The sequence below is a fragment of the Lipotes vexillifer genome, unplaced genomic scaffold, assembly GCF_000442215.2.
Source record: "Lipotes vexillifer unplaced genomic scaffold, Lipotes_vexillifer_v1.1 scaffold356, whole genome shotgun sequence".
Classification (NCBI taxonomy): Eukaryota; Metazoa; Chordata; class Mammalia; order Artiodactyla; family Lipotidae; genus Lipotes; species Lipotes vexillifer.
In genome coordinates, this window is record NW_006797342.1 from 2748554 (window position 1) to 2761202 (window position 12649).

The following is a 12649-nucleotide window of genomic DNA, read 5'->3' on the forward strand; positions in this document are numbered from 1 at the left end:
CTGCATGTGGGATCTTCCCAGACCGGGGCACAAACCCGTGTCCCCTGCATCGGCAGGCGGGCTCTCAACCACTGTGCCACCAGGGAAGCCCCCAGAATTACTTTTAAATCCTGCATTTATCTTGGAGGGCTTCCTAGTAGGAGAATCCCATCACCCTCAGTCCTGAAATTTTACTTTTCTAACCCCCCTACCATGGCCCTACTTGCCAAACAATTTATTAACAAGTCAGACAGTTACGAGTCGGGTTTTTAAATCAGATCGTTACAAGTCATATCTTTGCAGGAGGAAATTGGTCTGGAAAAGCAGATACCTGACCCGGCAGCATTTTGAATTGCCGACAGAGACACAGAATTTCACTTTACCTGCCCCGCTTTGGATTAAAGGTTCTGCCTTTGGTTTCTTCTTTCCTTCTTTGGCATAAAAAATAGAATCCAGTGCTTTGGGTGGAATGTTGTCATATTTATGAGTTTCTTTCACCTTGGGATCCTCCTAAGGTACAAACGAAGAATAAAAAGTGTGTTGGGACAGAGGCGTACAGTGAGTCTAATCGGTTATTTTGAGAAGGCCCAGGGAAAGCACACGCTCCTCGAGTGAACAGTGGGATGGGACCCAGGTGCCTCCAAGAGGCCCCACTTCTCACACCATCTGGACCACGCTGTCGCCTCCATTTCTCTTCTGTAAAGTGGCAAAAATACTCCCCTCCCTCCTCCCAGGGGGCAGCAGCTCACCAGGAAGGGAAGCTATTCTCTTTCCAAATGAAGGTGGCCGCGTGGTGCCTGGGAAAGGAGGGTCTGCATTAGAAGGGGGACAGGCAGGTCTGCAGAGGTCCCTGGGGCTTTAGAGATACTCCTTACAGCCTAATAAAAATAACAACCACCAAACTATCACTGCTGGAATCACAGAGCAGGATGGAGCATCTCTGATAAAAAAAAATTGATGCATGGCAGGCGTGTTTGGGTTACAATTGAGGGGAACTTAGATTTCTAAAGAAATCTATAAACAATAATAACAAAGCATAGCTAGATCACAGTGTAAGATGAACTAATTCTTAGCACCATCCCAATTCTATTCCAATTCTATCCCAGATATATCCCATCTTTATATACAAGCCATCTTTTTTAGTTCTCCTTTTTTCCATCTCTACTGAAGTATTTGGAAATGAATACAGGCAAAACTATATAAATAGATATTTCTTGTGCGCTCTCTGTGTCACTTAAGAAAATGTCAAACTAAAAACACCTACCTTGTGCCATTTATATATGGCATTATATGTGTATTATGCAAACTACTAGGGTTTTTTTTTCCTTGTGGAAATTAAAGTGTGAAAATAGTCCTTCAACCACATATATAGAAGCCAAGCAAAATCTTTCTACCTATTTTAGGAGGCTTTCCTGCAAGTTGAAATTGTGCTCATGAATATAGGAAACAAGATCTTTGCAGGACTGGTTTTAGAAACAGAAGATGATATATGGTGCTTGTGCCTTAGAGGCAGCTGGGGGCTGTGATTCGGGAAACCTACTAGATTCTTCTGGGTGTTACTCACATCTCCTTGTCACAAGCATTTTCCGTATCTTTGGCCTCTAAGATAAAGAGGCCATATATTTATTTTATTATCTCTGAAACAGCACTCAGAGGACAGTGGCAAGGAAATATTACCCAGCCTCGTTACGAGGACACAAAAGCAGCGAGGATGCTGTGCAGAGAACACAGAGCAAACCACACCCATCGCGGTTTGACCACCCGCTCCCGTAACCCCAGGAGATGTGGAAACAAGAACTCCCGGGGGAGCAGGACGGCAGGTGAAGGCGGGCATCACGTCATTAAACCAGTTTTATTGTTTAATCTCATACTTTGCCTAACAAGCACATGAAGGGAATGCAAGATTCTAAAACACCTCATTCCTGTGAAATCCAGGGAAATCAGAGCCGCATGGGTTTGGCCTCTTGTCAAGCGTGGGCTCAAACCTCTCCTTCTCGGCGAGAGCCACCCTGATGGCTCCCTCCCTCTTTCCCCCCATTTTAAATTTCTCTGAATTAACAAAGAAGGTGCCATCCTTCAAGAGTTAGACCTGGCAGGATGTACTAACTCACTGGTTCCCTGGGACACTTTGCAGCAGTTCTCTCTCCTGCCAGTGTTCTGTCCCCCTTTCATAACGGGGCACTTCCCTACCACTGACCTCAGCAATCCATCAGACAAGAGGAATCGTATGCCGACAGGACAACGAAAAAAATATGGAAGCATAAAATGCCTTGGACTCCCCTTCTTAAAAAAAGAAGCAAAAAAGTTCCCTTCCTTACCCTTCTCCATATTTTCCCCCAGCACTTAACTCAATTTACAGATAATTTATTTATACGTTCATTGCTCACCTCTCTCCATGAGGCATTAGACTCTCCATGAGGGCAGGGGTTGTGTGTGTTTGTCTGCTTTTCTCATAATGGATCCCAGAGCCTGGGACAGTGCCTGGCACATAGTAGGCACTCAGTAAGTACCTGCTGAATGCGTAAGTGAACAGGGCTGCTGTGAACCTGATCACGCCCACCTTTCAAACACTTCAGGGAGTGGTCCCAACTTCATGAGGATGTTCCAACGCCCTTCAAGCTCTAAGCCTACCTGCCTGCACAGCCCACTCCTCACACCCTTTCACCGCAGGCTTTGCACACCCCACGCCTTCCTACAGAGCTCAGCTGCACCTGGAACTCCCCCCCTGCCCTGCCTCCTGACCTAAGACTCATCCTTCAAATCCCTGTCCACGCCTGACCTCCAGGGCGCCCCCTGCCGGGTCCTGTAACACCTCCACACGCAGTTCCAGGACCCAGGCCCACCATCCGCACATTCCTGGCCCTAAACGAACGGCAGGCTCTCGATGTGTACGTGTGTTCAATTAAGTGATCGTAACAGTTGCTCAGTAAATGTCTGCCGATTCAATGCACTGAGCAGGAAGATGCAGACAGAGTAGGAAAAGAAGGGTTGAAAATCTGGCATATTCTCCAGACAAGGAAAGGTGAGGGGCTGCTAGGAGTAGCTTCCTTTCATGTTTGTATTAAACACGTATTTTCTCTAAACTACATAGGAGGAGGTTGCATGAATCACGCACATTTACGGCTAAGTCCCTTAGACTGAGTACTGAAGACACATGATCTATTTACACTTTCGGGTGGTTTCCTGACAACAGAGACAGACGCCCCTGCAGAACCACAGGACGGTCACCCCATTCAAGAAATCGGCCTTGACGCAGGCTTTCTAGCTAATCCGCCATCCACACTCCATCTGGTCTCCATGCAACGACATCCTTTGTGGACCTTCCCTCGAGCACAGACTAGTCCAGGGTCACACACCGTGTTTAGGCGTCGTGTCCCCTTCATCCCCTCTTACCTGGACCCAGTCCTCAGACTTTCTTCGTCTTACATTGACACTGAATTTTTGAAGAACACAGCCCTGTTTTCTTTTGTTTTATAGGAAGAATCTGAGGTTGGCTTGGTGTTTCTGCATAATTAGGTGAAGGTTACGTGTCCCTGACTGGATCCTACACACTCGTGTCCCATCTCAGGTGTCACAGCCGGATCCCAGGACAACTGTCTGCCTGGTTGGTGATGGGGACCACCAGCCTCTCCTCGTCCATCCAGCCAACGCCACCGGCAGGACAAGCAAACTGCCGGCTCTGACCAAACTCCCTGCAGTGCCCTTTCATTCCTGCATGAATCTTGACCTACTCACCTTTGAAACCAGCTGTAAATGACTCACATTTAAGTAGATGATCTTAATTATTTAAACAGAGCAAACTGTAATATAAGTTGGAAAAAGTATAGAAAGAAAACAAAATATTTACACAAATTCCACTTTAAAACATGTAAATAAACTCCTGAGAAATACATTAAGACCCTACAAAGTGTACGACTAGACCCACATACCTAGCAAGTGTGACCACCCACACCTAGCAGAGTGGGACGAGACACACAGGACCTGAAGTGTATGCAGGCCCACACCCAGCTCGTCCCCAGCACAGGTGTGTGACGGGAACTGGAAAGGGACATAAGAGCCTGGGTGGAGCTCGGATCCTGGACTTGGCGGTGGGGAAGAAGCAGCCTTGCCCAAAGTCTCAGACTTTCTTAGACAATCCCTCCGGCCACCCTGGACCTGGCACACAGTAGGTGCTCAATGCTGAGCGCCGTCCCCTCCCTCACCCAGCGGCTCTGCACCTGGCACATCATCCCACCACGCTGTCCCAAGGCGTCTCGGTGACATGGGACTGATAATACTGCCTCTTTGGGGTGGTCATGAGGTCTGCAGAGCTTCACCCCAGTGAGGGTTTTAGAACCTGGCGGGGCAGACAGAAGCACTCCATGAAATGCTGGAGTCGAACGTGATGGGTGGGCAGGTCTGCGTCCTGAGAGCCGTGGGGAAATGGTGGTGGACCAGTGGGAGGCAAGGAGGGGGTCTCCAGGGAAGGGGCACAGGTCCGGGAGGGGACGGCATGCACACCTCCTCTGCAGGCCCTCCAGGTCTGCTTCCCTCGGGACGAAGTCCAAACTCCCAGCACCACACCCAGGCACAGGGGCCCCTACCTGCGGGCCCACACACCTTGCTATTCCCCGACAGGCCAGCGCTTCCAAATCCCTGTGTTTCTCCAGAAGGGCTCCCTCCTCTGGGGTCTGGCAAACTCACCTGCGGATCCTAACTCCAGTGTCATCTTGTCCCTACAGAGAAACCCGGCCCCGCTCCCAGCCCACTCTGTACACAGCTCCACGGCCACAGGCCTGCAGTTTCCACTATGTAACTCTCTCTCTCTCTGCCCGAAAGCTCCCCAAGGACCGAGGCAGGGCGGCCTGCATCTTCACACGCCCGGCGCTTGGCACGTGTGGACACTCTGGTGTCTTTTAATTGTCAGAGCCACACGGATTTACAGCCATTCTCGGAAAACAGCGGATAAGCGGGAACCAGAATCCACTGCTTTCCAACACGAGGAAATGAGCATCACGCCTCCGACCCCTGCTCTCCGTCCTCACATCCCCAGCCCCTCTGACATCATCGTGGGCTCTATTTACAAAGGCCACAGGACTTCCTTTCAATCTCCTTCATCTTTCTTCCTATTAAAAGTATTTTTGGAAAATATACCTGAGGCACACTGGGCTTATTTCTCTGTCGTGCTTTAAGAAATATTATTTTTCTCCAGAGCCCCCGTCAATCAATCTAGCTGTTTTAATGTCACTGTAACAGGTCATCTGGCTCCGGCACATGAAAGGCAGCCTCCCAAGGTAACCTGGGATGAATCAGACAGCGTCCAATTGATGAACATAACAAGCCAGTTCAGAGTCAATCCATCCTCAGGTAGAAAACAACAGGCCTGCTGGCAAAAGGCACTTCCCTGGCTCCCAAGGGAGCGGCCTGGCTCCAAAGCGGGTCAAAGTCTTCCACCAATGAACCAGTCCCTGCTTTGAGAATTATTAACATAGAAGACTTGCTAACACTTGAACCTGACTGTTGCATCTCCAGGCTGCTGGAAGATGACGACAAACACTGCCTGACTGCTGTGCGATGTGGTGTGGACTTGACATCACCAGCCTGCAAACGTCAGTTCCAAAGTATCTACCTCACACTGAACTTCACAGTCTCAACCCAGTTATTAAAGCGTGGGTGTCAGACCCCACACGCACTCACACTTAGGGTGCCAATGCTTGATCTCAGTTCATTACTGTCTGCCACCAACACTTTGGCTTTATAGCCAAAGAGAAGGAGGTAATATTAACATTCTGATTGTGGGTATGATATAAATACAATGCTTATTAACTATTTACTGATATTTTACAGAGGCTTGCACCCTAAAATGTTCATTTTAATATACGAAGGCAATTTTAAGCACTTATTAAATTAACCTTAACTTCTCTGGAAGGTAATAGATACCTTCTTTGGAAGGTAACTGCACCATAAATGCAGTTGCTATAAAACTGAATTTGATGTAACAAATAAGAGTAGCTGCATTCAGTTACTTTCATTGGACTCAAAGAGTCATGGCTCCTGTTGATTGGACCATTTAAGGCATTGGCAGCCTCCTAATGACGTGTTTTCCAACATTCAAATACTTGAATCAACCAATAAGTGAACTGAGCCAATCAAATAAGGCAGACTGCATCCCAAATATGGTTCAAGCGTGCTAATCAGTTAAAATGCACCCATATGATTTCTTTGCCATTTTCTTGGAAACGGGCATTTTCAGCAGTGTGATTTAAAGTTCTGCTAAATCAAGATGAAATCTTTCGTTCTGTGCTCAGTGGAAATCAAGATGTAAGAAGCAAACAGCTTGACTCTTCAATTGTTTTTAAACTCTGTTAGGGCATCTATATTAGCTTAAATTAGAAATTCATGCCCACTGAGGCAAGTCTGATGACAGAAATCCTGCTGGGGGGGAATAGGAAGTAAAAGGGGGGAACCAGGTTTCACTGACAGAGACCCTGAGAGCTTCAGCAGAGGCAGGATTCCAACCGAGGAAGTCAGAGTCCAGAACGCTTACTCTTAAGACCTCGGCTTTCCCTGGGTGGGAGCCACTGGTTTACTAAGAAAAAAAAAAAAAATCTGTTATCATAATATGTAGATAAGATTCACCCACTTCCTTGGCATCCAGTTAGATCCAGAGAAAGTTCATCCTTTTACTCATTAAAGAATCCACAATGATAATCCCACACAAATACAGGAGCAGGTTTGTCCCCTACTACACATTATACGGGATTCTATTTGACATCAACAACACTTTTCTGGGAGTTCAGGGGGTTTTGAGCACAGGCCACCCATTCTCCTTACTTGGCCCTGCAGTGAACCTTTCTCTGCTCCAAAAAAACAAAAACAGAAACAAAAACCTTTCTGCATGAATATCATCTCGCACATCTCCCCTTGCCTCTCATTTGGTGAGTGTGCTAATCTAGCACAAAGCACCTCCTCACACACACGGACCAACACCTAAACCCTCCTTCCCCGGGGGCCCAGGTCTCTGCTCCTGACGCCACCATCCACCAGCGTTGCCCCGGGGAACCTGGAGTCCTCCCTGACTTTTCCACTTTCTCACGCTCCACGGCCACCTAGACGCACCCGTGCTCCTTCTCATCGCTTTCCTTCCCATTCCACCGAATCAAGATGCCAAGAATCGTTAAGACACATGGTCATTTCCTGTGTCGCTAATAAAGAAATCAACCTGCCTCTTAAACCATGTCATGGTGCTTCCTTATTACCTAGAAGCTCTTTCTTCTATCTATACTTGCTGAAAAAGGCCTTTCGGAACTATTTAGACATAGATATTGATCAATATCACACCTGTGCAAAAAGGAAGGGTAGGCAGTTAATAAATAAATGACTTGCACCCTCCCAAGGTTTCACATCTTGAGTCTGGCTCTTCTGAGCCACTTCTGCCTCAAAGCCACCTGTGCTTTTCCACGGGACAGAAAGAGCGCTCCTGCATTATCCCTGGAATCCTCTCCCGAGCTGCTCTGCACATCTTGAGGCTGGTGCTTTCCTGCCTGGAGCATGAGAGGCAACCCTCTGCACCAATCTCAGCAACAAAACTCAAACAAGTGTGGTGGGCTGCCCCTGGCCACAGAGCCCCTCCCCCGATGCACAGGCAGTATGAAAAGTGAATACCCGGCCGCACTTCTCCACCGAGGGAGAGCCTATTTCTCCACCCCCTGGGACCCTGAGACCACTTGGAGGAAAACAGAGGTGCCGACCACCAGCACCAGCTTCCAGATGTGGTGATATGGCCTTACACAACCCAGCGGACCCTCCAGCTAAATGCAGCTGCATAAGTAACCCGGTGAACTGGCCCAAGCCACCCAGCCAACCCACAGAACCTAGAGAAATAACAAATCATTGTTGTTTTACACCCCTAGGTTTGAGGATGGCTCTTTTTTTTTAAAATTTTATTTATTTTTGGCTGCGTTGGGTCTTCATTGTTGCATGCAGGCTTTCTCTAGTTGCGGTGATCGGGGGCTTCTCTTGTTGCGGAGCACAGGCTATAGGCGCGCAGGCTCAGTAGTTGTGGCACGCGGGCTCAGTAGCTGTGGCTCCCAGGCTCTACAGTGCAGGCTAAGTAGTTGTGGCACACGGACTTAGTTGCTCCACGGCACGTGGGATCTTCCCGGACCACAGCTCGAACCCGTGTCCCCTGCATTAGCAGGCGGATTCTTTTTTTTTTTTTTGCAACACGCCAGCCTCTCACTGTTGTGGCCTCTCCCGTTGCGGAGCACAGGCTCCGGACGCGCAGGCTCAGCGGCCATGGCTCACGGGCCCAGCCGCTCCGCAGCATGTGGGATCTTCCCGGACTGGGGCACGAACCCACGTCCCCTGCATCGGCAGGCAGACTCTCAACCACTGTGCCGCCAGGGAAGTCCCCAGAATGGCTCTTTACACAGTAACAGATTACTGAAGCTGATAGCTCCGCTATGTGTGGGTATCTCCCTTTCCTGGGTCCATAAAAGAACTGGCTGTTGTTCTGCAAAAACATATGGAGTTGAAGGAGAATATACCCCACTAATAACAAATAACAGCACATCTTGCTGTTTCTATCTTTATGAATTTCCATACGTATAAAATAACTTTCATTTCAATTCCTAATCACAGCAAAATCCTTTCGAGGACATTTACACAGCAAGTAAGCTCACCATGTGCAGTGTCAGCCATGCACCTCCTCAACTGGAGAGACAGTAAAGTGAGCAGCTGTGGCCAAGTTCACCGTGACAACAGATGAACCTGCAGCACAACGGCCAAGATGCCATCGGCCTAAGATGTGCCCGTATTTCAGAGCCTCAAAGATGGGGAAAATGCTTGTCACAGAATCAGTGACACACAGCAGCTCTTGAACCCAGTCGCGCCACCTGCCCCTCGCTGGGAGCGTTACAGTGGCCTCAGGACGGCCTCTCCTCCGCTATTGCTATTCTGGCTCCATTTTCAGCCCGTACATTTTATTCCATCACTAGCAGTGATTCTCAAGTGCATATCTGTTCATTTCACTCCCTTGCTGAGGTCAGGATCCCTATGAATCCAAGTGTCTCACCTGCCCTTCCAGCCCTCATGACGGTCCCAGCCTGCCTTCCCAGACTGCCACCTGCATCCCACTTTCCCATCTCAGGTATTGTGGTTTTCCTGACTCTTTGCACAGTGCTGATGGAGAGACACAGGTGCGTCTGAAAGCTGGGCAGTTTAATAGCAGAGGGATTGCTGCCCTACTGGAATTAGGCAAGTGGGAGGGGTTGATGCCGGTGGAACCCAGGATGACGTGTGGGCTTGGGCTGAGCCAGGGAACAGATTCCATTTTCCCGGTGAGGACTGTTACAGTCACTGTGTCCTGTTCACTGGCACGTCTGCCTTTGCCACTTGCAGAAACTCACACTCAGCTCATCGCTGTATCTCCAGCACATGAAGGTTTCCTGGACCACCAGACACTTCAACGGATGCCTCCATTCAAGTCTGACAGTCTGCAGGTCAAAAGCTCTGTGTGTATTTGTGTTCAGTTCATAGAAGAGTCAGGAAAGAGTCTCTGCTTTATACTGTCAGTACATTTAAGAAAACACTTGCAGATTTAGACCATGTGATCCTGCAGTCCCACTCCTGGGCATATATACAGACAAAACTCTAATTCAAAAAGATACATGCACCCCAATGTTCACAGCAGCACTATTCACAATAGCCAAGACAAGGAAGCAAACTAAGTGTCCATTGATCAACAGGTGAATGGATAAAGAAGATGTGGTACATATATACAATGGAATACTACTCAGCCATAAAAAAGAATGAAATACTGCCATTTGCAGCAACACGGATGGACCTAGAGATTACCATACTAGGCAAAGTAAGTCAGAAAGAGAAAGACAAGTATCGTATGATATTATTTATATGTGGAATCTAAAAAATGACACAAATCAATGTATTTACAAAACAGAAATAGGCCCACAGACACAGAAAACAAACTTATGGTTACCAAAGAGGATAGTGAGTGGGCAGCGGAGATAAATTAGGGGTTTGGGATTAACATATACACACTGCTACATACATGATAGGTAAACAACAAGGACCTGCTCTGCAGCACAGGGAATTATACTCAATATCTTGTAATAACCTATAACGGAAAATCATCTGAAAAAGAATATACGTGTCCCCATATATGTGTAACTGAATCACTTTGCTGTGTACATGAAAGCAACACAACACTGTAAATCAACTATACTTTAATTTTAACAATGTTTTTAAAAACGACTTATTTTTTAAAAGAAAACTCAGCACTCGATCTTACAGAGAGCTGCCACTATGCCCACCTAACAGCCTTAGAATGGGAAGATGACCAAGGGTCCATGACAGCCCCTCACGTGCTACAGGGCAATGTCTCCCTCGAGGGGCAGTCCTGGGTTTCCAGGTTGATTTTTAAATTTCCTCCCCCCACTTTCCAAAAGGATATTGAGGTAGTTCATGCAGAAAACAGATGAAAGTCTAATAACTTAGATGTGGAAAATTGGGAACAAGTAAATAAAGGAACAAATATAATTGTCGTAATATAGTTGCCGTGACTAATCCTAAAATCCAGGCTTCTGCAGCCAAACAAAGGAGCCCGGCCTGTGGAGTAGTTTCCATTCTCAGCAATGCAGCCCACTCCTCAAATGGGGCAAGGATTCCTTCAGTACTCAGTTCTGAGATCCACATACCGTACAGACCTTGACATAAGGGACAACGGATACCGTAAAGCCCTTGACAGGTATCTGTACACCAACCTTTGTTAAGTCAATGCCTTCTGTTTTCTTCTAGGGCTTTCTGTTTTCTAGAAAAAAATGTGCTTGCTATGCCTGCTATATGCTCTTGTCACACTGACTTCATAGAAGAACTTCAGTGATAGATCTAACCTTTCTAAAATAACACATTTTTACACTGCAGTTTATGCCATGTTTGTGATCATTCTGTTAAAGGCTCCAAAGTATTAAACATCATCATCAAAAGCCATTGATTTTCCAGTGATCAATTTCCAGAAGAGAAAAGGGAATGCAGACAATATCGGAACAAACATGCTCACATTTTAGACCAATTTTAAACATATAATGAAAAGAAAATTACATCCCTACCTATAAGGAGCCAAAGTCAAAACAACAACACCATGAAATGAGGACATAACACAAGCAGGTAGCGATAAGCCCGCACTACAGGGTCGGCAGACGGATTCAATTACCTGTGTGCTCAGAGGCTTCCAAAACCATGAAAGTACGGGATTTCAAGCTTGTACTCTTCACGCTAAATAAGTCATCATTCAAACCTCGGTGCCCACACCATACATGAAAACACTGGGGAGGGCAGAAAAGAATAACTGCGGGACTAGAACCCTGTGTGTTCACGCAGGCGTCTTCCCTTCCAGGACTGTCTGCCCCCTTCTCTGAATCACACTTCACGACCTGCACCTTTTTGCTGAGCTCCACGTGTGGATCACTCCCCAGCCTACCAACCATCACCCTATGCACGTGACTTACTCATAGAAAGTTTGTGTCATGACCTAAGTCCACGTGTCTGTCCTCACCAGATGGAGCGCACCCCAAGGGCAGAATCATGTCTATCATTTTTCTCAGTGATTCTCATTCACTCATCCAACAAACACTTAACACTAAATGCAATCCTTAGAGAAAATCGAAAATAAATAAAATGATCACTAAGCTCGAGGAGCTACCAAAATAACAATAGAATCAATTCAGAAAAACCTTGACACCAGAAGCCAGACAACAAGAGAAAGAGGTATTCTAAGCTAGTCTCACTTATAAACAGACGTGCAAAAATTCCTAACAACATTTAGCAAAACTTATTCAGAAAAGTATTTTTTTTAGTAGTGAGGCTTTTTAGGTGCAGGCCGGCTGGGTAAGGATTGTGGCCTGAATTCGGTGTGAAGAGGGCCAGGTCAGCTGTGTTATCCCCTGCAGGGACTCTGAGCTCCTTCAGGGCAAGTGCAGACAGAGCGAGGGGCTGGGCTCCATGACTAGGCTTTCACCAGGCGAATGCAAGGTGGCCCCTAGGGGTAAGGAAGCCAAAGCTCCTTCCAGGAAGGTGATAAGTGGTGGGTAAGAAATCTGGGCTGCAACTGGAGGGAAGCAAACCCAAAGGCTGTTTGCCAGATATTGGAAAAGAATAGAGAGCGCCTGGAGAGCCTGGAGGCCGGTGACGGGCCTAGAAAGCCAGGAAGGACATGGTAGGCATTCAACAGCTTTGTTGGATGAATATTCACGCAGTAGAGCCGCTAAAGTACTGATTCTATAAGCTGGTTTGGGGTGTTTTCATCATGTAAACAGGTGATAAGGGCCCTTCGGAGCCGCCCAGGTCTGGTTTCTACCTGTCTTGCTCGGCCTGTGCTCTGTGCTGCAATGTCAGACTGTGCGTGCAGATGAACACAAGCACACCCCTCTGTACCTTCCTCCAGTTGCCAAGTCTGCCTGACATCTCCTCCCAGCTCCTGCCAGGCCTTTTGCTCCTACCACTGCCAGAAGACCTGTGTGTCTTTTTATCCCCACACTCACTGTGTTGCATCACTAACACCTGGGTGTGCCTCCCAGCCCTTGAGACTCTGAGCTCCAAGGATAGACCTGATGCCTTGTTCGGCTCATTCACAGGAGCAAGCCTGTGCTGAGAAGTTCGTTCTACAATGGCG

The 12649-nt window shown here is 47.4% G+C and overlaps 1 protein-coding gene across 1 annotated transcript in view; it reads right to left on the reverse strand.

Annotated features, from left to right (window-relative positions):
* DCDC2C (doublecortin domain containing 2C) overlaps positions 1–12649 on the reverse strand; it is a 123135-nt gene that overhangs the window by 72480 nt on the left and 38006 nt on the right. The window contains 1 exon segment of the mRNA XM_007472265.1: positions 363–489. Coding sequence (XP_007472327.1) covers positions 363–489 — 127 coding nt within the window.